Below are 20,009 nucleotides of genomic sequence, written 5' to 3' on the forward strand. Positions count from 1 at the left end.
GTGTGCAAAGACATTTTAGACATTTTTTTTGTCATCCTGGTTTAAGAGATATAAAGTTTGATCCACATGTGAAAAAAATTGTCAACATCTGTAATTCACATGTGAAAATGTGATTGTATTATGTGGAAATTTTCATTCACATGTCAAAAAAGGCCAATAACTTTTTATGTCAAGTTCACATATGAATGTATGTAAATCACTTGAGATTTCACAAGGAAATTTTCATTAATCTGTGAAAAAAAACAGCCACTTAAATGTCTAGTTCACATACATTATTTTCTTTTCACATGGTAAAGTTTTAGTTCACATGTGAAAATACCAGATCCATCATCAAAGCTTATTAGAGCCACTATATCAGGCTCCATTTAAGCTCTTTCCCATTTTAACAGTCTGTTACTGGCACTGACTTCATTCAAACGGCTCCCTGTTCTGCTGCAGCCTGTGTCACAATCCACTTGCTCTACTGTTTCAATACAAATCCTGCATTTAAGTCTTAAAGCTTGAAGTTCAGTTCATTGTTTCCCCTTTATCAGATTAACTAATAGGAGGTTTCTCTCCAGTGCATGCACTGTCACGCTTCACAGCATGCACAGCAGCTTCGACAGTATTTGTATATTCCATGTGCATTTCCTCTGGGTTTCCTCCCCCCATGTTTTTTAAACTAGGGCTGTAATTAACAATTATTTTCATTTTGTATTATTCCGTCCATTATTTTTCAGATTAATCAATTAGTTGTGTGGTCTGTAAAATGTCAGAAATTGGTGAAAAATGTTGATCAATGTTTCCCAAAGCCCCAGATGATGTCTTCAAGTTTTTGTTTTGTACACAACCCAAAGAGATTCAGTTTACTTAGAGGAGTGAACCAGAAAATATTCACATTTAAAAGGCTCGAATCAGAGAATTTTGACTTTTCTTCCCTTAATATGACTCACTTTGATTATGGAAAATTGTTTACTATTATTATTATTAATTTCCACTTGCTTTCTGGAGAACTGTGTAAAAGTGTGCTTTGCTTACTCTACCGGGGTCAGTCCATGAGCATATGAAATATGTAACTGTGGGGAGATAGCCTCTTTACTCAGAGAATCAAGGTTACAATGGAACCAAACGTTATGAAAAGGAACTGTAAAGTATGTCATCATATTATTTATTCACCGCATTAGTATTTCCCATTGTAGATTAGGAATGATACCAAAGACCCCTAATAGGCTACCAAAAATATTAAGTCATTTTGTGTTGTCAACATCACAGGAAAATTAATCTGTTAATCTGCTGTTGACACTAAAATTGATTAGATTGAATTGAAGTGTACACATGAAACAAAATGGGTCACAACAGCTGGGACAGTTGTGATGGTTTTGGGACTTTTGATGACACTGGCTGGCCTTTCATTTAGTAACTGTGCTGCGCAGTGTTGAGGGAAGAACTGTTTGTGTTTGAACGCCCTCTAGGGGACATTTCCAAACATGCACAACCAACATGAAAGATGGAGTCACTAAAGAACTACACAAATATAAAACATAAACAAGAAAAGGGGATTTTAATTATGTTTCTCTGCCAAGAGAACCGTTGTTATCATGATGTAGCACATTGGCTAATGGTGGCCACTAACAACCAAACAAAAATAATAACAATAATAAATGCAACAGAAACAGTGTGGTCCACATTTATTAATCAATTGAGAAACACAATCTAGAATTTTACATAAACCTCCATAAACATCAACTAAAGAGCTGTGCGATTACATAAAGTAGGTGTGAGTTTAAAAATCCTAAATGTATAAAAAAGATAGATACTTAAATTAAAAACTTGAGAGTTTATAAAAATTCAATCGCTTAAAAGTGAATATGAAAATTGTGAAAAAATCTTTAAAAAGCAATAGAAATTTTGACATCAATAGCCTATGCACTTTTGTTCAAGGAATGTGATTTCAGGCATCATAACTACCAGTTTATATTGACATATATTATTTTGATATTCACATCTTACATGGCCCGTCCTTTAAAGACCCCAATCAGTCACTTTCTGGTTCCCTGACAAATCTCACCGGCTTCACCGGAGCTTTCAGTCATTTCTCAACAAAGTCTTGTTAAATCGTATAAGCACAGAATAAAACAAACACAGATACACTCTAAACTTTCCTTACAACCATCCAAAATACCTTCACGTACAAAAATACAAAGACCATAGTACCGTTGCCTTCAGAGAGTAATGTTGACACCTGTCTTCCTTCACACTGATGCTAGGCCTGTGCTAACATTATCACCACAATATACAGTGTCACCGAGCTGTTAGGAGTGATACATCTTTGGGTTTATTTTGGGGAATGTGGTCGACACATACATGTTATTTTTGCTCTCTGGTTAAAAAGGTGTAATAAGTTAACCATCGCCTGGGAAATAAAAATCTTGATCCTTGGAGGTCCTGAATTAAGAATAAAAAAAAATCAATATCAAAAATACTCTAGAGTAAATAAATCTTGTGTATAAATATTAATAAACTGTTGAAGTGTTGTTTTCTGTACTCTAGCACCAATGAGCTTGTTGATGCAAGGACACTTGTCTATGAGAGGGGTGGCTTTTGTTATTCCAAATGGCTGTGATGGTCACACACATAATGATGCTACTGCATAAGAGCTATTGTACACATTACAATGAAAACACATTGCTCTATGAAGCAACTAATACAAGAATCATACGGAGTAAAACAACAAGTGTATAATGATGAACAGTGTAGTGTAATGTAGTGAACAGTTTTGACTTGTAAGTGCTCCTAAAATCAGGGCTGACCACTGGATCACTGCAGGACTGGACTGTTTTGTACCACACAAGAAATCCACGTCTTCAACCACCGCTGTGACTAAAAAAGACCACTGTGTAAAACAAAGCAATGGATAACAATGGTGAAAGCTGTTGTGTCATTATCTGCACATTATAATGTACTTAAATTACGGCAGGTGAGAACAAACGCACACACACAAACTCATTGTTTCTATTAATTACACAGATGAAAAGAAATCACACTGTAATATGAGAAGTTGCTGTGGATTGGCTGTAGAGTTGGAGCAGAGTTTATTTTGTTTCACCAGAAGGAGGAGAGGAGCCCAAGAGAGGAGACTTCGGTGAAACCTAGACAAGGGGGAAAAAAAGGGGACAAAAAGGTTTGATTGTTGTTAAATTGGTTGATGAGTGTTGGTTCAACGATCAGCCACAACATTAACACCACAGGTGAAGTGACAATCCAGTTGCCAGAATAAATGTTGTCACAGTACGTTTCTGCAAACCATGGATATGTTGAAACTTTTCTTTTCTTGTGGCTGATCGGTGTATGTATATCCTTATCTAGTCTATCCTTGCACATGAACTGCCGGAAAATCAGACTTTGTTTTGAAGGAAAACAAGAACACATAAAGTGGTCGAAAAAAATCAAAGCTAATGTGTGAAATTTAAAGGAAAAACCCAAACTCAATCAGTCAATTCAATCATTACGTTTGTTTAGTGTGTTTTGTTTGAGTTGATGGGCTATGTTTTCCTGTTAGCAGAGTATTGCAGTACTCACAGGGGACGGAGGCTTTGCAAAGTTGAGGTGAGCGTACAGAAGCACAGCAATGTCATTCTGGCTGGCCTCCAGGGCAATGGACAGAGCAGTGCTGCCGTCCTGTAAGTAACAAGAGGATGATGGTGAGCTGATGGGTAAAACAGAGACAGAGAAAGAAGGAAGGGAAATAAATGCTTACATTATCGGTGAGAGTGGCATCACAACCCGGCACAGACAGTAGCTGACGCACAATGTCCACGTGACCGTGTTCGCAGGCACACATGAGTGCTGTGGAGCCGTCGTCATCACGGATGTTGACCTGTGCTCCGCAGGACAGCAGCGCCCGCACCATGTCCCCTCGACCGTGGCTGACTGCTAGCATCAGCGCCGTCTGACCAGCCTACAAACACATTATTCAGAATCTTACAACATGTAGATCCAATTTCAGAACTAAGTTGATTTAGCATTTAGACTGCATTTGTTTACATGCTGCAGCTTGCATCTGCTGACAAACTCTTCAGTATTATTATGAGTGAGCAAATGTAAATGCTCTGTAGGAGAAAGTCTCATGGGTTTGATTGTTGGTGGAGCTGCAGTACAACCTAAGAGCAGTAGAGGGCATACCTGGCTAGCCTTGGCGTTGACGTCCCCAGTGCGCAGCAGCTGCAGGACAGTTTGAAGGTCGCTGTCTGAGTGGAAGGCGGCCAGAGCCGTCAGCATGATGGCAGTGTAGCCCGCCTTGTTCTGCTTGTCAGCATTACACAGGCCTGTCAGGTGTATAGGGCAATCAGTTTGACAGGTGGTACAACAGCAGCCCAAACAATGACAGGGATGTATGACATGTTGGAGACGATGTGTGACATTCAAACCAAATGACTGAATACAGGGAAACTCTTGACTCAACGGGATGAAGAGGAGTTTAAATTTTATGTGTGTAATCTTGAAAGCTTTAGTTAATATCCTTAATTTATGCCCAAATCATGCACATACATATGCACACACACACACACACACACACACACAGCTCACCAGTTTCCAGCAGCAATTTCACCACGGGGAAGTTGGAGTGGGAGACGGTGTAGTGAAGCGCTGTGTTCCCATTGCCGTCTGCCATGTTGATTACAAACTCCAGCAGCTGAGGGGAGATGGAGGCGAAGGTGCTCATGTAGGCCTTGACAACAGCCGTGTCCGCTGCTTTGTGACAGGACACACGCAGCCACTCCTGCAGCACGGTGGTGTAAGCCGCCCTCTGAGATCAGACACAATGAGGACGATAAGAGACACGAACACACTTGACAGACTGTTGGGGAAATGCAAGAGAACAGCTCACAGGCACGCAGACTGACCATGGTGAGTATATTAAAATCAAAAATGAGAAAAGGCTTTGTTGGAAACCAAACCTATTGCAGTTCTTGCAAAAAAGCTGAAAAACAGGTGAAGGAAATTGAACCTAGAGTCAAGTTTTCAGCACAAACCATTCTCTCATTTTTTTTAGTAAGTATTTTTTTAACCTGAGCTCTATTTTTATATGTTTTTGTGTGTAAATGATAAACGGGCTGCGGTGACATCAATCTCTCTTGTTGACATCTTTAAATGTGATATTAGGTAATGTGAAAGTATCGCTACAGAAAATCCCTTTTAACCAGAAACAGCCAATATATCGCTCTGTTTAAAGCATCAAGCAGTCATTTCATCATTGTAAACCTCGACAAAAACAAAATAAAACTCACCAAAACTGTCTTGGTTCGTCTTTCCACTCATCAATCACCAACTCTGGTTCTGGCTTGATCAAAATAAACCCTTAACTCACAGCGTTAGATGTTAAAATATTCTGGCTCTTCGGCTTTCTTCCCTGCTGCTTCTCTGATTTCCTCTCAAAGGATTTTCACATCTGACACAGTGAATTAAGGATTTATTTCAACCAGACCAGAGGTGATGATCGTTGGAACAGTAGAAAGATTAACCAAGATGGTTTTGGTGAATTTCATTTTGCTTTTATGTCGAGTTTGAATGAAGTGTGTTTTACGATGATAAAATTACTGTTTCTGTGGTGGCATTGGTGGATTTGGCTGTGGTTGTTTCTGGTTAAACAAAAAGGATTTTACTGCTTCACAAAAATTTCTATATTTGTAGAGTTCTTTCCATAATGTTGTCAGACACTTAGAACAACAATGTGAGACTGTCTGTGGCAAAACCACACACTTTGATAGTCAAAGTTGCCCTAAAGGATCACATGTTGTGGCTGCTGGCTGAGGCGATCAACTGATTCTGAAACTTTTGTATCTTTTGGTAGTCAGGACAGAGTGTGCACTATTTTTAAGACTTGGTGTTTCCACTTGTGCTTCTGCTTGTTGTTGTCGATGTGATTGCTTTTAAAACAGGACTCTCCTGGATTTCCTGGGAAGCAGTATTGACACTAAATGGATTATCCTGCTTAAATAAAGTGAACAAAATGAACACCTACTGCTCCTTGTTGGCTGAAGGCATTGGCATCCCCGAGGGCTTTCTGCAGGGCATGAAGAGCCGACATCAGGCTGTCACTCAGCTCCAGTCTGACACAGACAGGGAGACAACATCAGTCACTAATCCTCATACAATTTATGGTCCTATCAGTCTGTCTGTTATCCATGTGTATGTTTACCTGACTTGTTTGACTGACGCTGTGGCGGTGTCATTCGCCACACTTTCAGCTGCTGGTTGTAACTCTGATTGGCTGCTGAGGACGGTTGTTTCTGACTTGGTGGTGTATTGCTGCTTGATGATCTCAGTGGTTTTAGTGACACACGGCGATGAAGAACAGGTAACTGAGGACTTTACGGAGCTTTGTTCAGGAGTGGATTCAGTGCTTGATGATGTGGAGGTTATCTCCTGGGTGACTGTGTGTTTTTCTGATGGCTGGTTGACGGTCTCTGTAGAGGCAGGATCGTTTGCTGGACATGGAGGAGTTACAGTGGAGACCGAGGCTGGTGGCTGTGAGGCACAATTTTGTATAACAGTGTCCGGCGCTAGTGACCGGGGGGGTTTGTCTGGCGGTCTTGTGTCTACAGTTGCAGACTGGTTGGGACTCTGCTGTGAGTCTGGAACGACAGTTTTGACGGCAGTCTGTTGAGGTACACTGTTGATTTCTGGAGGCTGGGAGGCCTGGCTGTGGGTTATTTGCTGGTGCTGGACTGCTGACTCTGGCAGTTTTTCTCTGGCTTCATGATATTCGCTGGAGTCACTCCCCTCATCTGAGCTCTCGCTGCTGCTATCGTCTGATGATGTGGACTCATACCTGCAAGACAACAAAACATTTCACTGGCAAACATCTCCAAGTCTTTGTTACTCACACCTGTTTCATCAATGTGCGTATATAAGCAAGGAATACACATGCATTTCTACTTTATATCTCCAACAGTATACTCTTGGCTAGAACAGACCAAGGAAGAGTAATTGCACAGCACTCAGTGGATGAAAATAATACTTACCCTCCATTGACTCCAATGAACTGTAGATTTTTCTTTGTGGAGGGAGATCCTGGTTCACCTTCTGCTTTCCGCTTCATAATGGACCTCAGCGAAGACTGTGGAGATGAGGCTGGAAAAAGATACCAATGATCATACTTAAAGCAGGAACACAATGTAGAAGAAGTCAGAGCGGGGTGTTTTGTTCAGTCTGTACCAGTACCTGTCTTTGGGCCTTCTTGTGACTGGACAGCCTCTGTGGATGTATGCAGGTGTGTCTCCCCTTCTTTAGGATGCATCAGAACAGTCTGATTACCAGGCTTGCCTACAGCAATGACAGGAGTAGCGACAGGTACCGAAGTGGACAGCTCGCTCTTTAGGACATCGCGAACCTGCTTGGAGCTGACTGCAATCGGCAATTCAACTGGACCATCTGTGAGACAGAAAAAAGACTTTAGTAGTCAAATAAAAGCCAAGAGAAATAATCTACCTCATCCAACATTTTTCATGATAAGTTGTTAACACAAGGTTATATACTGAGATGTCAGTTCCCCTGTTACATAGATAGTTTAATTTGGTAAGTGTTTCTAATGTTTTGTTTAGCTAGAAACCTCTGACACAGTAAACAAATATGGAACATTATAAGCTTCACAAAGCATTGGACTGCATTAGACAGTTCAGATAAAGGTAACACATTAGTAACTCAGTGTCCTTGATCCTACACTACCAGCTGACCTTCAGCTTGTCCTCTGTGGTGGCCCTCCACGACTCCACCAGCTGGTTGAAGCGAGGGGGAGCTGCAGGTTTCTGCTCGGAGCAGAGTGCCCACCTCCACCACTTTAGGCTGCTCCAGTGTGTACACCTGGATTCCCACAGTCCTCTGTTCCCTCTGTTGGGGCAGCTGTGTGAAGCTGACCAGAGTGTGCAGGCTGCAGTCTTGGGGCTCCTGCCAGCCCATGCTGGTGGCCATGACTGGATGCTCTGCCTGAGGTGCGTTCTGGACTGTTTCAGCCTGCTGCTGTGCACTCTGTAGCTCCTGCATCGTCCTCTTTAGCTGGCCCTCAAGCCGACCCACTTGATTCTTAAGAGCCTCTGCTTCTGGCAGCAGCCCCAGATCCTCCTCCCGAACCCAGACTCCCACCTGATGACTGCCCCTTGTGTCCTCTGGTCCCACTCCGATGGTGCGCACTTCTCGCTTTGCATCTGGTCGCGCTCCACCCACAATCACTGTGTCCTCGATCTCACACCCTGAGTCTTGCTTGGAGCCCTCAGGTGTGGTGGGAGACAGTGGCCCTGCTGGCTTGTTGCTGCTCTTAGCTCCATTATTTGCCTCCTCCTCAGGGATGTCGATGTAGAGCTCTCCTCTGGGGCGACCTCGGCTGAAACCCAGAGTATGACCTAGAAACTTCTGGCTCTTCAGCTGGACGCTGAGCTGCCGCTTCTCCTCCTGCAGCACAGAGATTTTGACCTGCAGCACAGGGATGGTCTTCACCTGCTCCTCCAGCTCCCTTATCTTCCTGAGGGCTGCAGCCATCTGCTCCCTGACATGCTGCAGGTGTGCTGGTGTTGGGGTCACTGGAGTGGAAAGGCCAGAACTCAATGGGGTGAAGGATCCGCCTCCCCCTTGGGCTCGGTTGAAGCTGTGTGCACTGCTCAGAGAGGTGTTCGAGCCTGCCATGCTGCTGTGCATGCTGCCAAGGTTGGAGAATCTCCGCCCCTCTTTCTCCTCCTCCAGCTTCCTGCGTGCATCCAACAGGGTCTTCTCCACTCGTGCAGTGCTGAAGCTGGGCCTGTGCGACGTGTGGTAGCCTGGGGCACAGTAGGAGAAGGAGGAGTGTCGGCTGTCCATGCTGGTGTTGGAGCACAGAGACTCTGTGGAGGTCCACCAGGAGCCGGTGTAGCCATAGCCGCGAGGCAGGGAGCCATATCGTGGCCGTCGTTGGATAGGCACCTTCTTGATAGTGTTTCCCTTCTCTATGTCGTTAACATATTTGAGGAAGTCTAGGTCCAGACGGTATCCATAGGGGGTCTCCACTGAGTAGGGCGCCTCCTGTTCTTTGCCGTGCAGGGAAGGGGGAGCAGGCGGGTTGAGTTTCCCTGAGGGGGAAGGAAATCAACTTTAAACAAACGGAAATCTGCGTCTAATCTTGGGCTCAGACTTCAGAAAATAGCTGTAACTTTGGGCTTTAAGAAACAATCACTAAAATAGGTTCAAAGTGGAGTGGTGCAGTCCGTAAAGTGTCTGAACAGTGCAACTATTAAATCACTTTAAAGTTGTCTGAAAGTTTAAATCAAAACAAAAATAATTAATTATCTTAATATGATATCATTAATATGTGGAGCAATTTCAGTAAAAACAAGTGGAGGTGCACCTGGGAAGCCGGGGTCCATATGCAGCACCTGAGCCATTATGAGCCTGTGGCAGCCACTCAAACAGTCACCCACGAACTCTCACCTGTGGAGAAACAGAGACATGTCGGATTAATAAATGAACACACAAGAGATGTTTTAAAAAAGAACATGAGTTGTTTTGCTTCCAATAATATGAAGCCAGTTCAATAATAAATGAGTATGTGTGCAGGACAAAAATAGCATTTATATGGACATCTTGATGACACAGATGTGAGTTTGCTATAAATTCTTGCTGTTTTTGACCCTCTTGTTCCTTTTTGTTCCTGTGAAGGTCAGAAATAGTTTTACTGTTTCTTTCACTACATCACCCCCATGCACCCTTTCTAATTTTATCCCTTCATTTTTTGGAGCGTAGTGGGTCACACTCGATTGTGTGTTTGTTTCGGATAGCATTCAGAGATGAGGAGTTACAGGGGAAAGTTTCCTGGCAGCTAATTCCAGGACAGAGGTTTGAGACTGCCAGTTACAACCTTATTAGGAATCATCTGTGCACGCTAACTTCGCCTCTCAATTTAGGGTTTACAGACACTCTCTCCTCTTTCTCTCCTCGCTCTCTCCACGTCTTCCCCCTCCTGCTTCTTCTCTATTTGTGCTCCTTTTATGTTTTTTCTGGTGCTTTCTCCCCCGCTCAACGTCAGCTGATGATCAGGAGGTTTCAGCTGGTCGTTGTCTCTCACTCCCTCCACATTCACTCGCTCATTACTTCAGCACAGAAGGCATAGTGAATTGCTGAGCACTTCAATGCATTTTTCATACCAGGGGTAATGCATTTTGACTCTTACAAACACAAGATTGTGCTTTTTCTTCCCACAGAGAGCAACACAGTGCCAGCAACGACAGAGAGTCCACAACACCAGTGCCTCTGAGTTTGTGTCTGCTTGGAAAAGATTAACTTTCTAGGTCATCACTTTGTGGGAACTGGGGATGTAATGTTTAAGCCACCCACAGCATTAGTCAGTCGAACATCGTTATATTACTTCAAGCAGCTAAGATCAGAAGTTTGGACTGCAAACCTCCTCCTTGTTTTTGAGGGCATACTCAGTTCACTTCACGTCAAGGCTGCTTTTCTGTTTCTTCAGCTTCTTTAAGTCGAGCGCTCACTCTTTCTCTCTCACTCACTATCTTGTGACTGTAGACGGTGCTTGCTCGTTTGTGAAAAGTAGGACACTTGGAAACACTGACGAACTGGACTTGGTATTTTTGAAGTCCTGCAGTCAGTTTAATGTCCCGGTGCGATTCCCCTTATCTGTGCCCCTTCATCACCCTCTCATACCAAGATAGCCACACACTCTGAGGCATGGAAATACTGTATGTGTGCACGTACAGACACTGAGAGAATTAAAAGTACTACTCGATCCACTGTGATGAGATTACACTGTTAAATTTAAAGGCCATCAACACTAAGCCGTCTATATTTTAGCGTACAGTTGAGGAATTTATCGGATGTCCTTGATGTTAATTTTAAGACTTCTAAGAGATCTGTAGAGAAAAAAAGACAACAGGGAAAACTGCTGTAAGTCGAAAAATATGAAAAAACTAAATAAGATAAAAACTCTCTTTCATCCAACATGAATGTGTTTTATCTGATCTGGAATAAGTTCATCAAATGTTCTGAGTCTCTGTTTCTCTCTAGTGTGGAATGAAAGTGTCAGATTGATTACATGCTGCATGTTGTACAGTGCGGTCTGGGTATGACTGCATGTGTGAGAAAGTGAGAACAGGACAGGGAGAAGGGGAGTGGTTGGGAGAAAGCAGGCATGTGTGAGTGTACAGGAGGGTGGAGGACAGCGCTGACAGGGGACAGTTGATGAGATATAATTAGAATCTGCAGTTTAGCAACCAAACATCCCAGCCCAGCAGACGAGACCGACACTGTCCACTTGACTCCTCTTTGAATCTTACAGTGTGGTTTCCTTCAAATCATATCTACACACACAAAGTCAAATGTCTGGGTGCCATTCCTCCCATATCACCCCCTCAAGCCTCCACATCTGCTTCTCCAACAGTGGCTCACTGGCTGTTTCAGATGTGTTAGCATGTGTGTACGTACGTACTCTCCCTGAGTGTGTGTGTATGTAGGGTGGAGAAGCTGACCTTCCTCCCTCTCTCCCAGCTCTCAAACAGAGTTCCTTTGAGATGACATCTGAACAGAAACCAGTGTGCGCTGCCCTTCCCCAGCGTCACACCACCATTCTGGCTCCATCCAGGACAAATGTCTTGCCCCCATTATACCCCCTCCTCCTCTACCTCCCCATACAGCTGCATACCATACCAACGGAAGTTAACATCGCCTGGTCTACTCCCTCCATCCCCTGCTATTAAGATTAAGACAGCCCTCAGGGGGTAAGATGCAGGTCATCCAGCACAAATTACATGTCTGTGGTATGTCCTGTAAGATGTCACGAGAATAACTGCATTATACTGAAGCGTCTTTGGCCTCTCGCAGCATGCAGTGCAAAATGTTTGTTTTTGCAAGGCAGCTTCAGGTTTATTCATTTCAACTGAACTCCTGCATCTGGAGGATTAAAAACTGGATTTGATTAACAGTGTGTATATACATTCTTGTCTCTTTGGTGTGTCAGAGGATTGAGACCACCCTGAAAAGTAATTTAAGATGCCAGGCTTCATTTTGAGGTCAGCTCTCCCAAGTTTATCAAACTCATTGCTTCCATTCATTGAGTCACCTTATTATTATTGCCATTACAAAGGATTAGACCTCAGTATTGCTAAGTCAGAAATACCACTCTTCCCGCCACCCAGAGAAGATCTTTATGGATTTTTCCACTGCCTTACTGACTCTCTCAGCCATTGGTGATTACTATTCTGCTCAAGCTTGGGAATGGTTTGTGAATTAGGAAAAGAGGGATTTATTTTCCGCTTCATACCAGCTGCTTGCGCTGCAAGGACGGGATCTCTCCTCCCCAGGCTCCTTGCTCTCCCTTCCTTTTCTTGCACTCTAACAGTCAGCACCTGTGGGAAACAAGAATAAAGGAAATTTGAACTTTTGCGGTCACGGCTTTTGATTGTAGCAGTGTGCAGGCCAGAAAAATGTAAATCACATGAATATAAAAGGAGACGTGGACAAGTAGTCATCAGGGGACGTCTATTAAAAGGTGTGCAGCTCTGTTGACACGGAGATAAAAACAGACTTATGACAGGTTACAAAAGAGTCGCCTCCCACAAGAGTGTAAACACGGGTTGTAGCAGAGCCAGAAAAAACATTCCAGTGGTTTTGACTGACACGCCGGATGTGAACAATATACCCCCATGAAATGCCAATCACTCTCTCATAGTGCAGCCTGATCCAAGCTAAGCTTTCTAGAAACACCCTCCACCCATTCCTCTCCCCAATTAAAGGCTCTCTAATCAATTCAAGGCTGGGAACCTCCCTGCCATGTGATTGGGCAATGTTTTCTGTTTTCTTGCCTCTGTGACTAACACTCCCCAATCCGCTGGTACACACACACACCCTCCAGTTTTTGTGGGAACAGCCGTCATCCGCACACATCACCTTTAAAGACTTAAAGCCAGACTGATTTCATGAGCCTTATAATGCGTTCCCTTCGTGGACAACACAGACGTGAACCGTGAGATTCAACTCCTGCATGTGTGCGTGTCCACCAGATAAGCTGCATGAGCGTGTCTGCTGATTCTCACACTCTGACTCCGGCTGCTGCCGAAGTGTGGTCGACATTTTGTCGGAGGGTCTCAGCCCAAAAAACACTGATGGGTGACCTTTGCATAATATCATAACAAGACTTGCTGTTGTTCACTCTATTGTTTTATGCTGTTGTCATGCCAATACCACAGAGGGTGGAAGGGTAGGGGGAGAAACAGACCTTTTAGACTGGAACGACAGCCAAATCACAAAGAGCCATTCATTCGGCCTCTAGTTCCACAGCTGGTTCTAATATAAAGCAAGGAGGGGCATCTCAGAGAGAGGGAGACGGAGAGAAACAGTGTGTGTATGAGTGTGTGGCGAGGAAATTTGCCTCAAAACAAACAAACAGTTGATGAGGTGCTGTTATAGACCCAAACACTGACAAACACTGGAAATACAAAGAGCAGGACTGAGTGATTGATATCTAGATCCAGAAAATGACTGGCTAGCTGTGCAGCTAATTGCGTACGATAACACAATATTATGAATGCATCAACATCTGATTATAGAAACGTATATACCAAACTACTCTCAAAGGAAAGGATCAGAGACTATATGGAGCATTTAGACATAACCCTGATGGCACATACTTGTGTAAGACAAATACCAAACTTTACAGGAGACAACTTGAACTCCCATCGACTCCCACACAGCACAGATGAAAACACACAGATCCCCCCAACACACCAACACTGGCCGCGGCCTGAAGACTCCCACAGTTCAACAAACACAGCTGTAGCTTTTAAATTGATTTATTTGGGGAATGGCACCAGTGACATATGAAAGCAAAATGATTTAGCAGTTTTTAATTTGTCTGTAAATCTAACGGTGGGATGATACATGTCTGATTTACTGCTTATTAACCTCCAATAAGTAGCAACATTTTGACAACAAGTGATTAATGCACCTTTATCTAGGCTCTCAGAAGGTCACTGCTTTGCCGCTGCATGTCACTCTCATCATACCAAGCTAATTGATGTGGCAAACCAGGAGACGGTATGTTGCAATAGTCTGAGGTCTGATGAAGAAAGGGTTACAGGAAAGGGAGCTCCATCTTTCTATTCCCAAAGGATCCAGAAACAACCCAGGCACTTCCTCCCAGCCCAGGAGAAAGAGTAACAAGGAGGAGGAGAGCATAAACGAAGAGGAAAATAAGGAACAGGGGTAAGAGGGAGAGAAAGTAGGGGAGAGCAGTACAGTATGTGAGGGAGGGTGGGAGAGAAAGAGTGGGAATGTGAGGAAAGAAAGGCAAAACTGCAAGAGGAGGGGGGAAGAAAAAAGAAATGCTGCTGAGAGTTTTAGATGGAAACTTCTCGAATGAGAAGACCATGACTGCTCTCTGATTTGGACTCCAGTCGTATGAATCACAGCAAATCCTGACACCAGAATGTATTCTGCTGCTGTTAACGCGGGAAGAACAGCAGACTGAGCGCCTCACAATGAGTATATAAAGTTTCAAAGGACCTTTGCTGATAATCTTAAATGGCTCCGCCTAGAAGATTACCATCATTTGTGCATTCCACTCCTAAAAATAGGCCGACAATAGACAATCCCAAGTAGAAGCTACACTTTGTCTTGCTAAAAAAAGATGATTGTTGTTCAGAAGTTTTTCTCCTCAGAGTAGCAGGCCGCAAAGACCTGAATATAGACACGCCGAAGAGTTTTACATTTTAGATAAAGATCACAACGGGAGGAAGAGGAGGAGGTTGTGAATCCATCTAGTAGGACTTCTTTGTCCTCCTCGTGACTCTGCAGCACAGATGGCTTCATTCAGCCAACTGGTCCTCAATGAATAATAAATCATAAAAGCTTATAACAAAACTCTCCCCTGAATAGCTAGAGAATGCTTACTGTAGAAGCAACAACAGCCATTTGTCAACCAGCATAAAGTGGCTGAAGGGTGTACGTCACTGCCTGTCAGACGGGGCTTCAGCATGCGTAACGAGGCCAGATGATCTCATATCAACATGGAAAAGGCTGTGTGCAAGTGGACATGTGTTTTTTTGACTAGTTTGGGCTTTAACCTCAGGACAGTGAAATCATAATCCAATGGGACGTCCCCTCCAGGACTGTCTGCCCTTTCACAGAAAGCGCTGTTTTTTACATTAAGGAGTGTTGGTATGGAGGAGCAGACGGCGCTGGGCTGAGCAGCCTGCTGCTGGCTAGAGTACGGCCAAGGGGAGGGGCTGGCCAGCTCCCATTACTCCTGGAACAGGAGCAGAGTAAACACCCGCCAGCCTGCTATTGGTCATTGTGCTGACCTCCAACAGGAAACTGAGCAAGGGTGGGGCTGAGCAGCAAGGAGCGGCACCGGAAAAAAAGGACAAAAAAAAGGGCATTTGGGAGAAATTCCTGTGCAGTTGCGGAGGTGGGGATTAAGAATGATGCCGAGCAGAAAGGCCAGGGCGCTGCACCCTTTGGAGGAAACAGTGAGGTCTGGAGGGGAGGAAGACGAAGTCCAGACGGCAGTAAGACGGGTGGTGGGGAGCCGGTCAGAGCAGTGATGGGGTTAAAAGCTGAGGTCAGCGTGTGATGTGGTACTGAGCGGACAGCCCAGCAGAGCAGAGGAAGTAATCTGACTGCAGCGGTGATGTAGTTAAAGTGGTTCCCTCTCAGGGATCTTATCAATTACTTCCTGATTCAATGAGAGCTGTTCATCAAAAGTCTCTGTGGACATAAAGACAACAAAACGGGGCAGGAAAACATCCTTAACACTGACTGCTCCAACATGTTTGTGTGCTTTACTGGACAGAAAAGTCCATCTTGCTTTTCTGAGTGATTAATGTATTAAAGGAGATCAAGTCAGATTATTGGAGCAGATAATGAATTACTGTCCCCACTACCTCAAAAGCCAGATTAGACCATATGTTCATTGAAAGCATTACTATAGCTGGTTCCCCAATTAAGACAGTTAAGTAGGAGTATTAACCCTCACTGTCTCCACCAAATAAGGCTGATATACTGCAATACTGCGCCGTATGCTTATCCCTACTTTATTAATTAATAAACATTTAAGAACTTCGGCTTTATCATCATAAAAAATGAGGTGATGGTGTGAAAATGATATATTTATATGTGTTCTGACGGGTGGAAAACCCTGAAAAAGTACATTTACTTACCCAGGAACAATGTTCAAGTACTTGTGCTTTACTTGAGTATTTCAATTTTCTGCTACTTTATACTCCACTACATTTTAGAGGTAAATATTGAGCTTTTCACTGCACTACAGTTATTTGATAACTTTAGTTTTACGTTGCAGACTGTGTGTGACATCTGAGCCAAAGAAGCACACTATTAAATTGATTATTTTATCAGCAATTGGATGAAAAAACACTGATTCTGATCAGAAAAATGCTGAATGTCGGATCTGATAATCGGTCGATAACCAGTATAAAGCTTGTGCACACATGTAAATATATGTTTAATTTACTTTTACTTGTACTTTTGATACTTAAGTACATTTAATATCAGATACTTAAAGACTTTTATTCAAGGACTATATGTACGTACGGCTGACTTTCACTTTTACCAAAGTGATATTTCGACACAATATTTTTACTTTCACTCAAGTATGACGTCTGTGAACTTTTAACAAGGCTGTGGGAAAGGCTTTTTTTAACTTAACTGGGGCATGTGCAGACACAATTAAATAAATACTGTTACCTCACTTGTAAACTTTATTATAAAAGGCTGTGACTACATTGTTGATTAATCTGTCGATTAATGAATTAGTTGTTTGGTCTACGTGTCTTGTTTTGTCCACAACCCAAAGAGATCCAGTTTACTGTCATAGAGGAGGAAAGAAACCAGAAAATATTCACATTTCAGAAGCTGTGAACACAAAAATTTGACTTTTTTCCTCAAAATTAGTTGGAGATGAATTTAATAGTTGATAACTAATTGATCCATCCTGACTTTCCTTATTACAAGCGATAAAAATGATGGTCTATGCTGTGTGTTGTTTCATCAGAACAGATTATTCATTAAGCAGTAAAACTGTCTGGATTAGCTAATCAGTGGTTGACTCTAGACAGTGACAGACAGTCTCATGCAGGTTCAGGGTGTAATTTCATTATCCTTGCTAAACCATTTAAATGCCCGGCGTGTGGCCCAGTGTGCAAATGGGGTTTATAACCCTGCATTCCTCCACGGCACCCCTGGGTCCAAATGCTGTAATGAGACAATCACATTCCAGCTCGGTGAAAAAAAAAAAAAAAAACCTGCTGGAGGAAACTTCAGCTGCTGACAAACCCGAGCAGAGATCCTAAAACTGCAGTCTGGGGGACTCCCAGGGGTCTGTGATGGGATTCCAAGGGGTGGAGGAAAAGTCATTTTTCACTATTTTTACACTCACTAGATCTCAAAACTAATCATATCAGGACATATTCAGTTTTCTGTTTATAAGGGAAGCCTCACTTCAACTAATACAAGAGTCCTGCGATAAATCATGAAGGTTATGATGTTAATTTTTTGTCGAAACTGTTATTCTGTCCACCAAATTCGAATCACAAGGAGTTAATCAAATACTGGACTGAGGAGTCGAGCCACACAACCAGCCCATGTGACGACACGAATGACAGGACAGAGCCCGACTGAGTGCCATGCAGCTGCTACAATCTGTGGCTGTTCACTGGTAGGTGATTTAATACAGCCAGCAGCTCACTACACAACAGCAGGACAGTGGTGTATTGTGTGATGCAGTTAACAGGCTGATGACTACACCCCCACATCCTGCCAAGTTCTGCATGTCCCTCATCAAAACAACATCTGAAGTGTTTACTGATGAATCTGGACAGTCTGCTGCACATATCATGTGTAATCCTGTCCCATTAAGTTCATTTTTAAACAAACAATCCTCCTCACTAACATAAAACAATCACATATTCAAGGAGAGGACATGCTCTTTGCCTAATAAGGCCTAACAAATCTGTTTATTGAAGGAAATCAGTTCCCATTATAGCTTTTGCACGATCGGAAAAGTTAAATCAGTTGAATAGAGTTTCGTGTAGTTTTCCCCTCCTCCTGACCCAGCTGACACACAGCTCCATCAGCCCTCATCCATCCTGGGAGGTTATAAACTCCCCTCGGTGTCCGCTGATCATCCACAGGCGGCGAGACGAGCAAATTTGAGGGCAAAGCAGCGGCAGCGAAAAGCTGACGAACATCTGGAAGTGATGAAAAACTTGCAGAATGCACGGACCCACCCTTTCCCCCGAGCCTCCAGTCGTCACTGAGCTTTTCGTTTTTTCCTTTTCTTTAATGAAAATGCTTAGATTGTCGCAACCGATCATGTGTCAGGCATGTGGGGAAAGTTTCATAATGAAGGGCAAACACAAACACACACCTAAATGTGCTGCAACATGGAGTTTATTCTGAGCTGGCTGCAGCACTGAAAGTCCTGCTTTGATTAAAGAAGGAAAAGTTGAGGCCGTGTGCAGAAACCTTTCTCCATGAGCCCTGTGTGACCATAATAACACAGACTGTACATGATGGATTTAACAGGGTTACTGTACAGAAAATGACCCGTTGTACAGACGATTATACTATATTATAATAAGAAAACCCAATGAAATGTAGAGTCTCTGCAAACAGACATTTATTTGTGATCCATGCGCCTTCATTTCATTTGGTTATATTGTTATTATCATTATTATTATTATGATAATAATAAAGCGATGTTTCGTGCACGGCGCCTCCGTCACTGATGCTCTGAACAAAAAGACACGCACCGGAGGAGCGAGAGACTCATCCACAGTCTTCTACAGGTAAACAAACACTAATGAGACATTATGAAACCCAATTAGTCCGAGCAGCTGGCGGCGATATACAGTAATAATAATCTCAGAGAAGCTGTGGTGGTTCTGGAGGATGGAGGAGCCGCTACTTCGCGGAGAGAGGAGCGGAGCGGAGCGGGGGAATGGGCAGGACCGACGCTTCACAAAAGAAGTCTCACTCACGAGAAGGCGCCTCTTCTGAAGCGCGTTAAAATACAAGAAAACAAAGAGACGCAGACACAGGATCCACACACAGACGAGAGGGGGAACTTATTTAGCGTTTCTTACCTGCCCTCTGGAAATCCTTTCAGCCGCCTCGGCCCAGGAGCGCTCACTGACAGAGAGACAAAAACACCGCAGACAAGATGCTCCGCGCCCCCTCCCGCTGCTCTTAAAGGGCCAGCAGCCACGAGGCCAAGCTGGGAGCTCCATCATCTACAGGGGGCTTTAATCATGGAAGAGGCCTTCTCCATGCATCTTCATCTTCATCATCATCATCATCATCGTCATCCTCCTCAAGGAAATCCAAACACCTTCATCAACCTTCAGTGACTTTAAAGGCCGTTCAAGGACCTCCAGGGAAGCAACCATGGGAAGGCAGTGATGGTAGAAGCATTCAGATCTTTACTGAAGTTAAAGCAGAAATACCTCAAGGTACATTTACTGCACGACAAGGCCTGCATTGATAATCTTACTCAAATAAAAGTACAGAAGTGTGAGCAGCAAAATATACTTATTTTGCAGTGACAAATTTATTATTTTTAATGTTGTAGTTAAAGGTCCAGTGTGTATAAGATGGAATATAATATTCATAATAATGTTTTCATTAGTGTATAATTACCTTAAAAACTTAATAATTGCTGTGTTTTAGTTTTTAAGACAGAGCCTCTCACATTTTTCAGGCGAGGGGTGTTCAGTTGGTTGCAATCTGCAACCACACCACTAGACCCAACTAAATCCCACGCACCGGACCTTTAAGGGCTTGCCAAGAAAGTCCAAGGGTCTCCATGGACAACAAAGAACGTCAATGGAAGCAGATAGTAGATCACCTAAACACTTTAGGATGTCAATGATTTTCAAGCACTTTCAAAGGACCTACAAGGAATTACATGCAAGTACAACAAACTAAAGATACATTAAGTGCCAGTGAGGAACTCCAGGGACCACCAAGGACATTTAAGG

At 43.3% G+C, this 20,009-nt stretch overlaps 1 protein-coding gene across 1 annotated transcript; it reads right to left on the bottom strand.

Annotated features, from left to right (window-relative positions):
• Window positions 1-1,652: 1,652 nt before the first annotated feature.
• Window positions 1,653-19,153, bottom strand: kank2 (KN motif and ankyrin repeat domains 2). Its single transcript, XM_073495170.1, has 13 exons — window positions 19,116-19,153; window positions 12,278-12,362; window positions 9,353-9,435; window positions 7,716-9,077; window positions 7,204-7,413; window positions 7,005-7,113; window positions 6,179-6,811; window positions 6,002-6,089; window positions 4,567-4,786; window positions 4,162-4,304; window positions 3,737-3,937; window positions 3,559-3,657; window positions 1,653-3,128 (listed from the first exon to the last, which is right to left on the bottom strand). Exons 3-13 carry the CDS (start codon window positions 9,387-9,389, stop codon window positions 3,072-3,074), a joined length of 3,159 nt encoding a protein of 1,052 aa, XP_073351271.1. The 5' UTR covers window positions 9,390-9,435; window positions 12,278-12,362; window positions 19,116-19,153; the 3' UTR covers window positions 1,653-3,071.
• Window positions 19,154-20,009: the final 856 nt, after the last annotated feature.

Source organism: Pagrus major, chromosome 23 (assembly GCF_040436345.1).
Source record: "Pagrus major chromosome 23, Pma_NU_1.0".
NCBI classification, from domain to species: domain Eukaryota; kingdom Metazoa; phylum Chordata; class Actinopteri; order Spariformes; family Sparidae; genus Pagrus; species Pagrus major.

What these genes read in the sequence shown, in the direction of transcription:
- kank2 (XM_073495170.1), bottom strand. Translation starts at nt 9,389, where the DNA reads ATGGCTCAGGTGCTGCATATGGACCCCGGCTTCCCAG. An exon ending in TATGGACCCCGGCTTCCCAG is followed by an intron (nt 9,078 to 9,352) that starts GTGCACCTCCAC and finishes CTTCCCCCTCAG; the next exon opens with GGAAACTCAACCCGCCTGCT. An exon ending in CCACAGAGGACAAGCTGAAG is followed by an intron (nt 7,414 to 7,715) that starts GTCAGCTGGTAG and finishes TCTGTCTCACAG; the next exon opens with ATGGTCCAGTTGAATTGCCG.